Source organism: Equus quagga, chromosome 7, assembly GCF_021613505.1.
Source record: "Equus quagga isolate Etosha38 chromosome 7, UCLA_HA_Equagga_1.0, whole genome shotgun sequence".
Lineage (NCBI taxonomy): Eukaryota > Metazoa > Chordata > Mammalia > Perissodactyla > Equidae > Equus > Equus quagga.
In genome coordinates, this window is record NC_060273.1 from 130,106,965 (window position 1) to 130,124,734 (window position 17,770).

At 41.8% G+C, this 17,770-nt stretch overlaps 1 protein-coding gene across 2 annotated transcripts in view; it reads right to left on the reverse strand.

Moving 5' to 3' along the window:
* IQGAP2 (IQ motif containing GTPase activating protein 2) overlaps window positions 1-17,770 on the reverse strand; it is a 267,686-nt gene that overhangs the window by 90,594 nt on the left and 159,322 nt on the right. For both annotated transcript variants that reach the window (XM_046666170.1, XM_046666171.1), the window contains exons 10-13: window positions 17,195-17,358; window positions 14,926-15,086; window positions 10,200-10,324; window positions 3,969-4,132 (exon numbers count right to left, since the gene is read on the reverse strand). In XM_046666170.1, the coding sequence (XP_046522126.1) occupies window positions 3,969-4,132; window positions 10,200-10,324; window positions 14,926-15,086; window positions 17,195-17,358 (614 nt within the window). The remainder of the gene's footprint in view (window positions 1-3,968; window positions 4,133-10,199; window positions 10,325-14,925; window positions 15,087-17,194; window positions 17,359-17,770) is intronic.

Here is a 17,770-nt window from a genome sequence, read left to right on the forward strand (position 1 = left end):
CAAGAGGAATTTGGTGCCTATATGAGGTTATACTGGAAACACTATTAACAAAGACCAAGAATCCTCACCAACTTACATCACTGTCCTCAATCTCAGACAAAACTGAGTGTCCATCCTATTAAGATGTAACCCATTGCGACTTTTAATGGCTGTATACTTGGGTGCAATCTTTACTTTAAATTGTCAATACCAGTAATGTAATTGTCTTCCATTATTTTCCAAGGCCAGACTATGGAAAGACAAGGCACAGAAATTTTCAGGCATCGAAACAGCGGAGGTTAAAAAACAAACTGGAAATCTTCAGGTATCACAACAGCAGAGGTTAGAAAACAAACACAGAAGGGGTCGGCCTGGTGGCATAGCATTGAGTTCGCATGCTCTGCTTGGTGGCCCCGTGTTCGCTGGTTCGGATCCCGGGTGCAGATGTAACACCACTTATCAAGCCATGCTGTGGCAGGTGTCCCACATATAAAATAGAGGAAGATGGGCACAGATGTTAGCTCAGGGCCAATCTTTCTCAAAAACAAAAACACAACAAACAAACACAGAGATCCCACCAAATAAACAAGAGAATCAGATTTTTTTTTTCCCCAGGGAAAGAGAACAGGCTGAGAAAGGAATGTTTTAAAATTAATGGACAGAGAAAGAAAACTGTGTTTAAAAATAGCAGTTTAATCAAATCAGATTCGTTGCTTGGAGTTGTAGTGTTTGAAATCTGTTAGCTATTGCCAATATAGTTCAAGCCCTAATTTTCTTTTTTTCTTTTAAAGATTGGCCCTCAGCTAACATCTGTTGCCAATCCCTTTTTTTTTTTTCCCTTGTTCTTCTCCCCAAAGCCCCCCAGTACATAGTTGTATATTCCAGTTGTAGGTCCTTCTGGTTGTGCTACGTAGGACACTATCTCAGCATGGCTTGATGAGCATTGCTAGGTCGCTCCCAGGATCCAAACTGGTGAAACCCTGGGCCGCTGAAGCAGAGCATGCAAACTTAACCACTTGGACGTGGGGCCAGCCCCAAAGCCTAATTTTATAGACCAAAAGTGGTTTAATACCTGATCTAGAACGCAGATCCCTAGGCTCCTATTTAATGCTCTGATTACACTATTAAAGCTACAGCTTCCACACTTAGAAAGGATGCCTAACAGCCGGCCGGCAGAGCACGGACTCAGGGAGGCTTCTGAGGGCCCTGCAGAGAGCCTGTGGGGTTCCATCTCCATCTAGAGTCCTTAGATTGGAACACTCTTGAGGGGCCCTCCACTGCCTGCTCCTGAAAGTTTTGGGGAGTCAGTCTCACCTCAAGGACAAACCCCCAGGTGGCTGTGGGCAGAGAGGAACCCAGGTCTTTCTCTGTCCTGTACCCAGAGAATCCCAACTCTGGTTTGTGGACAAAGCAGACCTTGTGTCTGGTAAGGACCTTGTGATGAAGACATCACTCACCTGTGTGGCAGCCGGAGGCACCCACGATAATATGGCTACATGATTGAAGCACTTTTTTTGGGTGTTAGGCTCCATGCTAAATGCTATATCCTCACCATAATCCTGTAAGGCAGGCACTATTATTCTCATTTCACACATGTGAAAACTGAAGCATAGACAATTTTGGTGAATTGACTAAAATCCCTAGCTAATTTGTGGCAAAGCCAAGATGTGAATAGTGCCTGTCTGTCTCCAAAGCAAAGGACTTTATCTTCCAATGCTGTGCCATGTGCTCCGGCCACAGCTCCATCAGTGGGACTGCGGGAGGCAGCCCACTCCTCCTTGTTGACAGGGTCCTCTCTCCTCCCCCTGGGATGTGGGGCCACAAGGCTTGGGTTTGAGTCTTGCTCTCCCGCTCACTGGCCCGGCATTCAACCTGAGCCTCAGGTTCACTCACATCAGCTGAGAGGGCGCCCACCCCATAGCTGCTGCAAGGCTCAGATGGGCACGATTTAAGTGAGGGGATTGAGAAAGCAGAGGGTAAGGCTGCTGCCGTCCCGCCAAAAGGCTAAGAGCGCAGAAGGCCCCTCCTTAGGGGATATTTTTCTTCACCTCAAATGAGGCCGTTTAGTGGTATGGAGCGAATAGGATTTATACTGTTTTGTTCTTTTACTTTTATTGAATTTTTATTTATTAAATTTTTTTTTTGCCAAGTACTACATGGTACAAAATTGAAAAGATTCAAAAATACGTCGTCTTCATCCCTAGCCACTCAATTCCCTTCCCCAAAGGCAACCACTTCTGTTTGCTGCTGGAGACCAGATTACGTCAAAATGTTTCTAAGCACTTGAATAAAAGTTAGCTGCTTTGAAGGAACACCTGGATCGGGGCAGTAGGTCCTGTTCCAGAAACTAGAAAAGTTACTGGGGGATTTGGCCTTCGTGAGTTTACACTGTTTCTTGAAAGTTTAGAAACACTAAGTATGTAATACATGCTCTCTGTAAAAAATTTAAAAATCCCAACAGTACAAGAACAGAGGGAAAAAGAAGTCCCGTCCATACCAGCCTCCTAGTTCACCTTCCAGAAGGTATCTCCTTCCAGAAACATTTTATGCACATCCAAGCACACATATACATGGGCATGCATCCCGTGTTTATGCATGTAGAAGCCTGCTTTTCTCATTTAACAATATCCACATTAAAGATTGTCCAATATAGATTTGCTCATTCTTTTTGATGGCCATATAGTATTTCACTGCATGGATATACTGCAATTTATTTAACCAGCCCCATCTTGATGGACGTTTAGGTTGTTTTTTGTCTTTTGCTATTACAAACAATGCTGCAATAAACATCCTTTTCCATCTGCCTTAATGCACAATAATATATGTTTCTGAATCAGACAGACCAGCTCATGGTCCCAGAACTAATTACTTTTTGGGAAGCTTTGGAAAACTTACTTAGTCTTTGTTGCATTATCTGTAGGTGATGATAGCGATATTTAGTTCACAGGCTGTTATGAATTGTTATGAGGACTATATGAGATAATATACATAAAGCACCTAATATCATGCCTGGCAAACAGCAGGTGCTCAATAAATGTTTGCTCTAACCAATGATGTTTTTTCTGTTCCAGGTAAGGCTGTTCCCAGGTTCTAAGACCTATACAAAGGAGATGCCCACCCCTTTCAATTAGGCTTGCACCAGGGGGCACGGCAGCTACAAGTGGTGAGGTCCCAGGTAGCATCACTCCCACAGTCAGGTGACGGTCATCAAGCCTCGCCACCCAGCACAGTACCCTTCCAACAATGGCCAGCACCTGTGGGACTCCTCATAACATCAGTACAAGCTCTGCAGCCAGACAAAACCCTCTGCCCTTCAATGGGACCCTGCCCAGGTCAGTGTCCTCCCAGGCCTAGAACAAACCTTGCTGGCACCCACCTAGCACTGCATTACCTGCCTGCATCTTCCTGCTTCCCCCGCACCTAAGCAACTCTTCCTTACCTCTCAGGTGCAGCTCCTGTTCTAGCTCCACACCAACTTCTCTTAGGATTCCAGTCCACACCACCACCAACCATCTAGGAGTCACCCTGTGCACTCCTTGTTTTGACACTTTGCCACATACTTATCTCTACCATTATTTATTCTATATGCCTCAGTAAGTTTCTAAGCATTTTGAGGATAAGGACAGAGAACCTTCCAATGGTATCACATGCTGCTTGTAGCCCCTTTTCCCTACCAGATGCTATCTACTGCACTACGAACACAGCATGTGCTCAGTACATCTCCAGTGACTTGGCCTCTGAACAAGAACTCACCCACAACTGAGTTTCTAATGAAAGAACAGAAGCAGTAGTCAGCTGTGGAGTAGCTGCCCCCTCATGTGTAACACCAGGAAAATAACAGTCCCATTACTTCCATTCTGATTCACAGGCAATTGCCAGGACAAGAAGCTCACGAGCCTTAGGAAAAATGGGTAAAAAATATTCCCTCTCGCTCCCTCTTCCCAACCCAGGTCTGCATATTTGAAAGAAACAAACCCGCTGAGACTTACCATGAATTTCTGTGATTTGGCACAGGACAAAACATCCTGGTAGTGCTGGGCAAGGCCTGGGTCCACATAGTTAATCTTAGCAGTGGGCAACAGGAGGCTATCTAAAGTTTTCAGAGGGTTCCCTTCGTCTATAGCTTCATTGATGTATCCTACAGCTACAAGTCCTAGAAAATGAAGAAAAAGCTTTCCTGTTAAGTCAGGACATTGTAAGTTCTCCAGAATCACCTATTGCAAAGATTTAGTTGGAAAGGGGGGTGGGGAATGTGCACACACACACAAAACTATAAGAGCTAGTTAACAGGTACAGCCAAGGCTGCAGGATATAAGATCAATGTACAAAAATCCATTTTATCTCTATACACTTGCAATGGATAATCTGAAAACGAAATTAAGGGAACAAATTCCACTTAGACTTCAATTATAAATATATTATAATCACTAAAAGAATAAACACAAGAGTAAATTTAACAAAAGAAGCATAAGACATATACATTGAAAACTATGAACCATTGAAAAAAATTAAAGATGACCTAAATAAACGGAAAAATCATCCCATGTTCATGAATCAGAAGAGTTAATATTAAGATGAGAATACTCCACAAATTGATCTGTAGATTCAATGCAACCCCTATCAAAATCCCAGCTGCCTTTTTTCAATGGAAATTGACAATCTAATTCTAAAATTCATATGGAAGTGCAAAGAACCAAGAATAACCAACACAATGCTGAAAAAAGAAGAAGAAAATTGGAGGACTCTTCTAAACTTCAAAACTTATTACAAAGCTACAGTTAATGCTGCATGGTACTGGCATAAGGGCGGACATGTAGAGCAATGGAATCGAATTTAGAGTTCAGAAATAAACTCTTACATTTACAGTCAACTGATTTTTGACAAGGATGCCAAGATAATTCAACAGGTCTTCATAATAGTCTTCATAACAAATGGCACTGGGACAACTGGATATCCACCATAAGAATGAAGTTGGACTCCCTACACCATAGCATACACAAAAACATAAAATTGATTATAGACCTAGACATAAAAGCTTCAACTATAAAACTCTTAGAAGAAAATAGGAGTAAATCTTTGCGGCTTCGAGTTAGGCAATGCTTTTTAGCTATGACACCCAAAACACAAACAACAAAAGAAAAAAATACATTGGCTGCTGTAAAAATTGAATCTTTTGTGCTTCAAAGGATACCATCAAAGAAAGCGAAGACAACCTATAAACTGGGAGAAAATACTTAAAAATTCTGTTATCTGACATACCACTTATATAAGGAACTTTTACAACTCAACAATAAAAAAGAAAACCCAATTTAAAATGGGAAAAGGACTTGAATAGACATTTCTTTAAAGAAGGCATACAAATGGCCTATAAGCACATGAAAAAATGCTCAATATCATTAGCGACTAGGAAAATCCAAATCCAAATCCCAATGAGATACCATTTTGTACCCACTAGGATGGCTGCAATATAAAAGACAAGCAACAACCAGTGTTATGAGGATGTGGTGAAATTGGCACTTTCATACATTGCTGGCAGGAATGGAAAATGGTACAGTCACCTTGGTAAACAGGCAGTTCCTCAAAATATTAAACATAGAATTACCACATGATCCAGCAATTCCACTCCTAGGTATATACTCAAGAGAATGGGAACCGTATGTTCACACAAAAACTTCTACATGAATGTTTACAGAGGCAATATTTATAATGGCTGAAAAGTAGAAACAACCCAAGTATCCATCAATTGGTGAATGGATAAACAAGATGCATATCCATATAATGGAATATTATTTGACTTAGAAAGGAATATGAAGTATACTGATGCATGATACAACATGGATGAATCTTGAGAACATTACACTAAGTGAAAGAAGGCAGACACAAAAGATCACATATTACATGACTCTATTTATATGATACGTCTAGAATAGGAAAATCAATAGAAACAAAGTAGATTAGCGGTTGCCAGGAGATAGGAGCAGGGGGAAAAGGCAGTGATTACTAATGGGTATGAAGTTTCTTTTTAGGGTGATGAAAATCTTAGATAGTGAATTTAGATAGTGGTGATGATCGCACAACTTTATATATCTCAATGAAGCCGTTATAAAAAGTGGGGATAACTTTATGTATAGGTGGCGGCGGCAATGCTAATTTCTGGTGTAGGCCTCAGATAAGAATGCCAAGACACTGGATGATGGAAACAGAATGCCAGAGCTGGAAGAATTTAATGCAGAGATGTACAGAAAAGAAAACCGAAGTACAAAAAGGTTTGGATATACATTCTATTCTTTGGATTATTCTACTTTGCCACTTTGTAAGGGACGCCAAAAGAGAAAAATCAAACAATTTAAAATCAAACTGTTCCCCATAGTGTTAGCAGAGTGAATTTCTAGGTCAATGCAGTCCAATGCTGTCCAGTGGAATGTTCTGTGATGATAGAAATGTTCTGTATCCGGTCTGTCCAATATGGCAGTAATTAGCCACATGTAACTATTGAGCATTTAAAATGTGGCTAGTATGACTGAAGAGCTTAATTTTAAATTTTAATTAATTTTAATTAGTTAAAATAGCCACATTTAGCTGGGAAGTGTAGGTAGGACTATGTTAATAGAAGTTAACATAGTTATGCATGTTATGGATATTTTTATGTTCAAGTATCACTAATTAATATCAAAAATTGTTTTCTATAATGCCAACTGGTCAAATAACATCTGGAGCCCTAATTCATGGATGTACCAAAGGATGAAAAAGCATATCCACCAGTTTTACCTCTTACCATCTCTACCACACCACAGGATCTTAGGACATAGACGATAAGATCCTGGAACAAAGAGCACAGAAGCCAAGCTACGGAATTGGAAAAGTCTTTGAAACTCAAGCAAAAGAGGTCTATTTGGAGCCCACTTCTCAATAACACCTTATTACTAAAAATAAACTATCAAATAGTCATGAAATACTGTAGCGTCTGTACGCATATGCGCATATACATGAATATACGTTTATATATGTACACGCATACACGCACATACATATACACACTAACTCACAGGGGGCTTTTGCTTCCCAGGTTAGTGCTGACGGACAAGACCCAGTAAAGAAACTAAACATTAACAAGCAGTAAGCTTAGAAAATAAACATTCTTAAAGCCAAACATTATTTTGTCAGTTATTTTTCATTAAAGTAATCACAAGTCACTTTACAAACAGGATATGCTATGAAATAGAATAAGTACTTCTAATTTTCAAGAAGCATCTTCATCATGACATTCAAATTAAGGTACAATATTTAACTAAGTATCTCCTGAGTAAATCACCCCATAAATACCACCTTGCTAAGAATGACAAGATTTACCTAAAATGCTTAGAAATTATTCCAGATTATAATACTTAAATATGTTTGAAGAAAAAGCAAAAGTACTTCTCTAACACGCAAGTTACATCATCTCCAAAAACACTGGAAGAACTCGGGAAAGTCTGGGTACCACCCACATAAAAGGTATCATCATTTTACCCTGTAGTATTCATAAACTGGAGAGCACGGAATACTTCATGTCATTCTCTGGACGCTCCCTTGGGCAGACTTTTAAACACCCCATCCAAAAACGCTCTTAACGGAATTAAGTCTGAGAAAGAGAATGTGTGTTCCTAATGGCCAATCACCTGGGAGTGAGTGCATGCCAGCTGACACGACTGAAATCATCTGCTTAAGTTTTTGATATGTTTCTAAGAACACAAGCTGCTGAGGTCATAGTAAATGACCTCATAGGAGCTGACAAACCTACCCAGAAGACCCCTGGGTGCATCTGCATCACTTCCTCTGTTTGTAAGTAAAGGGGAAGTCCCATTTGAGCAAAGACTGCGGACTCTCAGTCCATGGCCCACTTCTGTAAGTCACAGGGTGATGCTATAACATTCTAGTTCAATAAGAGAGTGAGCACTCTCTTAGAGGCTGTGTATTTGAGACAGCAGATGAGGTAATCTACAGGGAATAGTACCTACAAAATTTAAAAAGCAATAATTCAAAGGAAGAAAACTTCCCTGTATAAGCTACATGCTTGAAATAATGCTCTTCTATGGCTCTGAGAAAAGTGAACATTCCAGCAAGAAATCAACAGAGCATCCAAGCCTGAGAAAACGCGTTTAGCAACTGCTCCATGAAATTCACCTTCCACATTTATCATTTCCCCTTAGCTGCATACCTTACCCACATCACGATACACACATAGGATTAGACCTTGGAATGCATGGCAGGAGTGGGGTGGGGAGAGCAATGCGCTTTCAAGATGTCCAGGAAAAATTCTCAGTTCTTCCAGATGATTACTATATTGTGCAACTCATGCCTGTTCATGATGGTGTATTTTTTTAAATTGACCTTTTAAAGCCATTACTTAAACATATGATATCAAACTCAATGCTTCATGAACTTTAAACAAAAATACCTCATTTTGACAAAACAACAAAACAAACCAAGACACAGAGGAATTAAATCTTCTGTATTAAATTCCCCAAACTCTAGAAAGGAAATATTAGTCTCAAACAATTGTTCTGGTTATGGCATAAGCCCTTCAGGACAGGATGCTTAAAAGAAATGTGATAATGGCCTTGTGATATATCCCATGCAGAATTTACTTACAGCACAGTTACCTAGATAAATGCCATACCAGGCTTTTGCTTAAAAACGTCCACCTACAAAAGACCAGTTTCTTTTTAATTGATACAAATGTTACTTGTTTTTCTTTCCTGGCCAAAGCAAAGGCTCTATTTGATATCCTGGGGCAAAAATGGCACTCCCCTACCAGTTTTAAACAATGTCAAGAATGAGAGTAAAACTACAATTGTTCAGCGCCAAGAACTAACGCACCTTCACATGTGTACGTGGCTCATACAGAAATCACCAAAACAGACCTGGACTGTGGGGACTGCCAAAGGACTGGGAAAACGTTACGAAACACAGAAGGAACATGACTCCTTGTTTTGCCCACCCAAAGAGAGGAGTCTCACCCTTGAGTGGCATTAGCCAAGCACCCAAAGCATTGCTGTTGGAGACTGAGTGTAGAGCTGGGGGTCAAGGAGGAAGGCAGCAGAGTGGAGGCCTGGGGGACTGAGCTTTGCTACAAGACACACACCAGCATTTTCTCCCCCAGATGATGTTCAACATCTGCTCAAATTCGTGCTTCCCTCTTAATTAACATCTGGCAGGAACCACGAACTCCCAAGCCAACATGTCAGAAAAGAGCTGAGTGGGCTGTGTGTAAGCTGTCTGATGGCAGGGGTTCCAAAAGGCCTCACTGAAAGGAAATGCAGGGGCCACAGAAAGCAGAAGTTTAGATCTGTACACAACTTGGAAAGGACAAAATTGAAAAGGTGTTTAGGGGTCACAGTAACTGTGGCATGTATGGTCCACGGTGTCAAGGTAGCACACCTGGACTCCGTTAGGGGCCTAGAGTGAGAAGATGCTTAACAAAAAACCAAAGCCGGCCTTGATGTTGCACACAGGAAATAGTGAAGAGAGAGAAGAAAGTTTTCTTCTATGCAAATGCAATTTGCTAACTAACAAAGTCATATGTTTTATCTCAACAGTGATTTTAGTATCACAAAGTGAGATATAGCATTAGAAGACTAAATTTAAGATCTTGCCAAAGCATACTAGAACAAAACATCATAAACTTCTGAGAGAAGTATCTGCCTATTCTATCAGCAAAGTTAGTGCAAGGGAGTTAGAAAAATAAGTCAAAGCTTGAGTGTAGAAGGAAAGTCAATGACATCAGCAATCCTAACCTAGTGTGAAATTGCTTGGAGAAAGCCAAAGAAGATGGCGTTGGCTTGTTTGTTTTTATGGTGGAAAAGGCAGCTTGAACTCGGTAACTTATGTACAGAAAAGCAATGAATATACTGATTGCTGAGTTACACAGCTCCTCATTCTTCACTCTTATTTTATAAGCAAGAGGCAAATGATAAGGCAGCAAGCTGACATTTGACTAAGCAGGTTTCAGAGCAGAACTTTTTGGGATTGTCCACTTTCATGCTGGTAGCTCGTAATTTCTAGAATCACAGCAAATCACCATGATTTGTGATCATAAAGCAACAATTACATACATATTAGGGGAGTGAGCTCTCGTAGGGCTCCACGGGCAAAAATGTGCAGCCCTCATCTAGAGAACTAAGTTGTCCAGACACCCTATTCTCCCACGATCCTAGAGAAGGAAAGCATTCCATACTTACGGTCATTTTCTTCTTGAATTTCAATATTAACCACATCAATACAATTCTGAATTTCATTCCAGCTCAAGTTATCTTGCCCTTGGGAGAGGACTTCCAGTTTGAGGGAGAGTAGTGCATTTGCGTAACTGTGGACGAGAAAAGACCATGGCACCGGTCAGAGACTGTCATTCTTTGTTCATGTCATGCATCTTAAACTTGACACACGTGGCCGAATACAGATGTTATGAGGTCAGAGAGCAGAAGAGCAAGTGAAATTGTCTTGTGGAGCTTTGTCAACATACAGCAAACCCACTTATACTGATTGTGTTTTTTTCCTTAAAAATATCTCTATGTACAAATGCTGTTTAATTAGAGTTCCTCCAAATCCAACCTTGTACCTAACTCAAGCATAAAAGCCCAGGGCTCTCAGCCCTGTGAAATCACCTTTCTCTTCAGTTACTAATTTTGCTTCTCTTTGCATGTCTTGGTTCTGCTCAGTCTCCAGATGACTGTCATGTGATAAAATTCAGAATTACCGTGGTTCTCAGCCTTTCCATCAAGGGTCCTTTTTACTATTTTTCTTGTTCCTTCCAAAATCTGAGCTTGGAGAGAACTTTTCGACTGTAACCCTAACATAGCTGGGTTACCTTGAGGCCTAATATGCCCACTGAGAAGTCAAATAAAATGCAAAGGCAGTTCCAGAAGCCTTGATGAATAACACCCATCTTCCCTGTTTTCTTGAAGAGGTGGTGCATGCTGAATCAGATACCCTAAAATTCCCCCTCACTTGCCCACTTCTCCTAAGGCTTCACGGCAGCCACTCACCACCTCTCTTCTGTGTCCACTCACTGCCACCACTCACCACCTCTCTTCTGACCCTTAACCCTCCTCACTCTGCACAGCCCTCTGGAAAACAGAGTTTCGCTCAACCACTCCAATTATTTTTCTTGTCTTGGGAAATTTTAGGGAAAAAAAATGATCCATCACGATATATTACTAAGAAACTTTCATTTCTCGATAATCACTTTTCCCATATAAAAATCACAGAACCAATGTCACAGCCATAAGCTAACACGAGCTATTCCAGCCCCAAGTAAAGAAACTTGATAGTTTAGTTTGCTTTTGCGTCTTGACATCAGGGAAGTGAGGACCAATCCTCTGCTGCTTCACCTCGCAGTCTGATTTCTGACTACACTTGTGGATCTGCTAACAGAAGAAGTTAAAAGAAGTAATATCACACTGAGCCTAAAGCTGTTTTCCCAGTGTCACAAATTTTCTCAAAGTTCTGCATGCTTCGAGGTGGCATGGAGGTGTCTTCCACAGAGAGTAGCTTGAGAGAGAAAAACATCATTCAAAATACTGAGTGGTGTGGAGGATTCATCATCTGTGGTTGAAAGAGGCATCACCCAATGCAGGCCTGAAATTGGTAAATGCCACGCGTGAGATTTCCCCCTTACCAGGAGTTACCAGGAGTCTAAGACAATACCCTGTTATACTAGGAATATATAATAAAGAATTCTGACCACAATAACACTATGGATAAATGGCAACTTGCATTGGTTAGCATCCCTTATGGATGGGGCCCATTCTATAATAAAGCGCCAAATCCTCACAGGCATGTCACACACTTCACATCTGAATGATGACCCGTGGGAATAAAATGAGAAAGCTTAAGGGCGAATGTGGGGGAAAAAACCACAATCACCCATCATTTCTTTAGAAATGAACAAACACTAGTCAAAGGGAAAAGATTTTAGGAGCAACATAACAGAGCTCCACAGGCTTTCCCATGCATTAGTTTCTAGGACCAAAGGTGTCACCTTTGGAAAATAGTCTGTACTTGACTCAAACAGGTCTGCATCCTCCTCCCACTGCTCTCAGAGCTCTCCTCACCATCTCTTATGGACAGACTCGGAAGACGATATTTGTCACAGACTGAGGAAGCTTTGAGAAGATTGAGACTCCAGTTCAGTCCAGCAGATGTTTATCAAGTGCTAACTCTGTGCAAAGCCCGAGGCAGCACCACAGGGATTTTAGGACGAGCAAGGTGCAGCCTGGCCTTCAAGGAGCTTTCTGTCTAGTGGATGAGAAGGCAACAATGCAAAAAAGGTACAAAAGCAGAGTACAGGAAAGGCCATGAAAGCAGAGAGAGTTCACGAGAGTAGAAGTGACGGGGTTCTCAGGAAGGGAGGAGGAAGGAAAGCCTTAATGGTGCACACCTCCCTGGTGTGGGCAGGTGCTGAACCAAGCACTTAATCCTCAAAACTGTTCTGCAGACGCAGAGTAGGTGTTTTTGTTGTGTTTGTTCTTGTGCTTGGAAGGGCTTGGCTAGAAAGAGTCTAACTCAGGTATTTTTTGTTCCTCTAACTACATCACGGTATTCTCAGAATAGATGACATTAGCTGGGGTGGGGAGAAGGATGGAAATAATTCATGGAAGAATAATCTACAGTGGGCAGGGCTTAGAAGCTCTAACACTGAGCCGGGCAGAGGTGGGTGACAGGCACCATGTTCCGGGCAGTGAGAGGAGCATGCACAGCAGCAGAGAGGCCAGAGAGTACACAGTGGGTTCGGCTCCAGCCCGCTGGAGTGCAAAATACGAGAAGGGATGTAGCTGGAGCTAACTTCAGAACCACAGAGTGAGGAGTCTGTTCTTAATTCAGATGAGAACAGGCAACAAATAGCATGATAAACATAGCTACATTTCAGAACAATTAATCTGGGAACAGTGTGTGCCCAGAGCCAATGCCAACTCTATGTCACTTCTGTGAGAATTAGACAAAACAGTCTTTCTGGGAAAACAGGGCCCCAAGGGTAGAAGCCGTGGTAAATAGGTTGAGACTTTGTAAGAATTCATCAAGGTGGCCCTGCCCAGCACCCTTGTGCTATGAAGAACTTGTACAATGACAGGGATGGGCCAGACACAGCAGTGTTTCTTAAACTTGGAAACCTACAAACCTGGGCTTCCAATAACCCAGGTTACAAAGCTGATGCTGAAAGTGGAATGCTGAGGCTGCAGAGGACCACACGGGGCCAATGCAAGTGTGAGCACAAGAACCAGAGGGGCCCTGAAATCTCATGCCAGTGTGGGGTCATCCGTGCGCCACGAAGTGCTTAAATTTTAAAAAGATTATTAAAACAAACACAAGTTCTAAAAGTTTCTTATACAGAATACTTGAACTCTGAGGCTGTATCTGTAGGCCCCAGTTAAAAACCATGCGTATAAAGGTGGTTCTCAGATTGGGTGTGGGACCACTGCCTTGATGTGTTATTTGTAAATTGGGGTGGAGGAGGAGAGGAATTTTGATAATCAAAATGGTGATTTGGAGGGAGGGTTACCATCATTTAGAAGGCAGTGGGCAGGGATGCTAATCTGTGGGACAGTCTTGACAATGATCTCATCAAGACACCCCATCAGGGCCCCATAGGCTTCATACGGCAGGGACCAGCTCTGTTTCCTCGCCAGCACTGAGAGCCAGCAACAAGGCCTGGTTAGGCAAGAATGAATGAGGACAGAAAAGACGTAGGAGGACCACTCTGGAGGCTATTACAGAAGCAAAGGTGAAAAGCCTAAATGAGGTGGTCACCGGGAAACAGAAACATTTTAGAGGTGTAATGCATGCAGACTGGCTGCTGGTGGGGAGACGGGTGGGCCGGCTGCTGACAGCACAGGGTGCCTGGCGGAGGGCAGAGGACAACTCAAGTCAAACCTGAGGCTTCTCAAGCTTGGAGGAAAGGATGGTGCCATTAATAGAGATATGGAGGTAAAAATAAATCACCTTGGGAGTAGATTCTGAGGAGTTATATGAACCAGGTGGCCAAATTTAAGTAGCACAAGAGTATCAGTTTCTCCAGGAAGACTAAAAACAAGGAAAACCCACTGTCCTACTACTTTTGGGCCATTCTCCACAGGGACAAGTGGTCAAACACCATTTTTTAAAACCTACGAAGTCTTTATTTTTCCTGTACAATTGTACATGACCCAAGAGAATTACCCACCCACCTACCACCCACCTACGTGAGCAGTCCCACGATCGTATCTGAAGAGAGCTTTTGTCAAGCTCTATGCAGACACTGCCCCCTGGTGGTCACAAGAATCCAGGATAGAAAATCACTCATTTTAACTTGGGCTTTCGCCTCATGGAATCTCTAACTGGGTTCCTTATTCTGGCCCCTTAACTCTCTCTCTAGATCTGCCATAGTGTTATATAATACTATCAATTGTACTACCTAGCAGCATATTTCAGGAACACGAAATGAAAGATACTAAAGTGAGATTGCTCCCTGCCGTGATCTACTGTGGCCTCAGGATAACTTTGGTTTAAAAAGAAGAATGGGGTTTGGGGCCAGTCGCCAAACTTTGGGTCCATAAATACAGATTCAGTTTCCTCATGGGTAAAATAAGAGAATTGGACTGGATGATTCTTAAGTGGCTTCCAACACTTCTACATTCTGTTGTCTCCTAAAGAAGCCCAAGGGAAGGTATCTTTTGTACAGTTCTTGAATTTTTAGCCTATCAAATAATCTTTGCTAATGACAAAGCCAGTCAGTAATTGCCACGGGATGATCATTTTTATACTTTTTGTATGCCTAAAAGGAATACTGTAATGAAAGACAAAGTCAACTAGCTTTCAAGAAAACAAGCGTGGAAGTATGGATTTCTTCCGTAAGGAACAAATCCTTAATTTGTGAGATCTGCCAAACACCCATTTCTGCCTTGAAAGGAGGTTTGGAAAGTGTTTCCTTACCGTTCTCCATATGTCTCGTCCAGGTTGTTGAGGCCTATTGTTGGGCTTCTGAGCTGATTTTGCACAGACAGCAGATCGTTGCTTTCCAAGGCCTGGTTTAGCAAAGCCACAGCAGACAGCATTTCCACCGCAATCAAGAGCTCCTCATGGGCCAAGTAGTTCTGTCGGAAAACATACAGCAAGATAAGTTCCCCAGATCACACACCTCATGTATGTGACGGGGTTTAGAATGCACATTTCACAGAACAATGACAAGTAAAGATTTTGAGAACCCAGGAGAAAGACAGCTCATTGGCCACCTATTTTTCATTGGCTTTAAAGAACAGGTAAATAGCTTCTGGTTTTTCCTTAGAGGACCATTTTGGGGACTGAGTTAATTACAACCACAGTTATGATTCTACAAACATCGGGTATACCCCCATAGCCGATTCCTACACCCAGCTCTATTGGCTGCTTATAGCCTTGGTCTTACTAAATAATTAAGTCAAGGATTAAATCATGTTGTCACTGTCTGACAGTGTGAGGTACGATTTTAGCATAGCTGGTGATTTTCAGCTCGAATTACGGGTAAAGAAAAGAGAGGAGAATTTCACCTAAAAGTTATAACCCCAGAAAAGTAAATCAAAGTTTTTAAGCCAAGAATATTGATTCTAGTTCCAAACAAGTTAGTCTAAGTAACATTTTTATAATTGCGTAGAAATTTAAAAATGTGCCATAAGGTCTAGATATTTGAAGTAATGTGAGGTATATCTTTTGGTAAATCACGTAAGGATCTCCAGATTTACATGATTTATAAATCTGGATTTGGCAGATTTAAAAGACACATCTTAGATTTCAGAACACCCTCCCCCTTCAACGTTCTCTTCCATTTAACCATTTTATGCTGACTTGACCCAACTTCAAAATGGTTATTCCTTCCAAAAGATCGAAGGAACTTTTAAAGGCAGCATGAAACAAATTACCAAAAAAGGTTGATATGTGTCTTTACATTTAGGACATTATATGTAACCACAGAAATCCCACAGCAAATTGATTTTAAAGTAACAAAGCATAATTTTGCCTCCCAAAGCAAATGGAAAGAGGAGTTATTTTAGGGAGCATGTAAGTAAATTTTACCCCAATATCTTGCATTAGCTACAACTTTAACACATAAGGAAGGTATGATATTACAAGCAAAGAGCAGAACAGAATCATTTGAGACTCACCTCCTCAGCTGGTTCTGGTGAACTGTCCACAAATATCTAACACGGTGTACGGCAGAAAGGATAAGGAAAAATAAAGAGATGGGGCTGGAAACCAAGTCTGACTACTGACTAGTGAGGAAGAACGACTGTGCTGGAGTGTGAGCAGACTTGGGCTTCAAAGCTAGAGAAATGGGGAAAATTCTCATGAGAGAACCTAAGTGCAATTCAAGAAACTAACTTTGCTTTTCTTATGAAATAGTGTATTTCTATTTAGAAAACATAGGAAGTCTTAAGAAGCAAGAATAAGAAAATAAATCCTACCACTCAAGCCCTTTAGTGTATACGCTTTTATTTATTTTTAATTCATGCAAACATTTACAGAGGCTTTTTTTCAATTTATTTTTATTTATTTTTAAAGATTGGCCCTAGGCTAACATCTGTTGTAAATCTTTTTTTTTCTTCCTCTTCTTCTCCCTAAAGCCTCCCAGTACACTTGTAAGATTTCCTTTCTCCACTTTCTGAAATACTACCTCTGTCATATATTAAATTCTTGGCTCTGTTTATAGTACTTTTCATTCTGTTCCCTTGTTTGGCTTAATCCTGTGCTAGTATACATGCTCTTAATTACCGTACTTGTACATGAATATTACTATTTAATATTATTACCATATTAAGGAGCATAAATTTACAAAAATCAAAGCCCTGGTGCTAATGTTCTGGGTTGCAGATTCAGAGCTTATTTTTCTACACCAAAAAACATTACCTATTATAAGAAAACATTTCAGTAGAGTTAAAAAATTATCCAAAGTTCTTCAAAAACCACACAGAGAATCAGAACAACCTGTGTTTAGTGTGTATTTGTATGGCGCCTCCTGCATTTCCTAACTATGCTCTAGAATCTTCATGCAGATGAAAAGCGGCAGTTAAAGAGGAAGGTGGCCACGGGATTGCACAGGAAGGCCAATGAGAGCAAGGAGTGGCACAGGTTAAAGCTGCCACACCCCCACGCACCTCTCCTCACCAGCCTTCCTCACGGCCTGGGGCCAGAATTCCCGCGCCCGCACGTGGAGTCTCCTCTGACTCACCATGGCGTTCTGTTTCTGGAGGTGGGAGAGCTCGTTCTGATACATGGAAGCAGCAAAGGGGTAAACAGCAGGCAGCTGGGCCTCCGGTTTCTTCAGTGCAAGCAGTGTGTTCTCGGGGTCGCCTTCCCGAATGACAGCATTGATGTGGTCCACAGCGGCCAGCCCTGGGCGGGTGGGGGGTGGGTATGGGGTCACAGTCCATCAGAACGTCTGCTTTTCCCACTGCAGCCCCACCCAACCAGCCCATCTTTCCAAGGATTAGAACCTAAGCAGTCCCTCTCCAATAACTCTGAAAAGCTGCAGCTGGAAGGCAGGCGAAGCCTTGGAAATGGCAGCTCCGTTATCAGAAGTCCGTCCAACCCTTGGAGTCGTCTCTGAAAGCACCTCCGTAATGACGGAGCTGGAGTTACGAGATCTCCCTGCCTAGCATCACTTCCCCACAAAATCCTCCCGTCCAGTTCTGGTCCCTCCTCTTCCATGAAGCCTTCACACTGTTCCAGTCCCTGAGGATTTCACACCTTGCGAATCCTCACAGTCTTTAGAGTTGTAACACTCCTTGTGTCTAAGTTTTGCCTC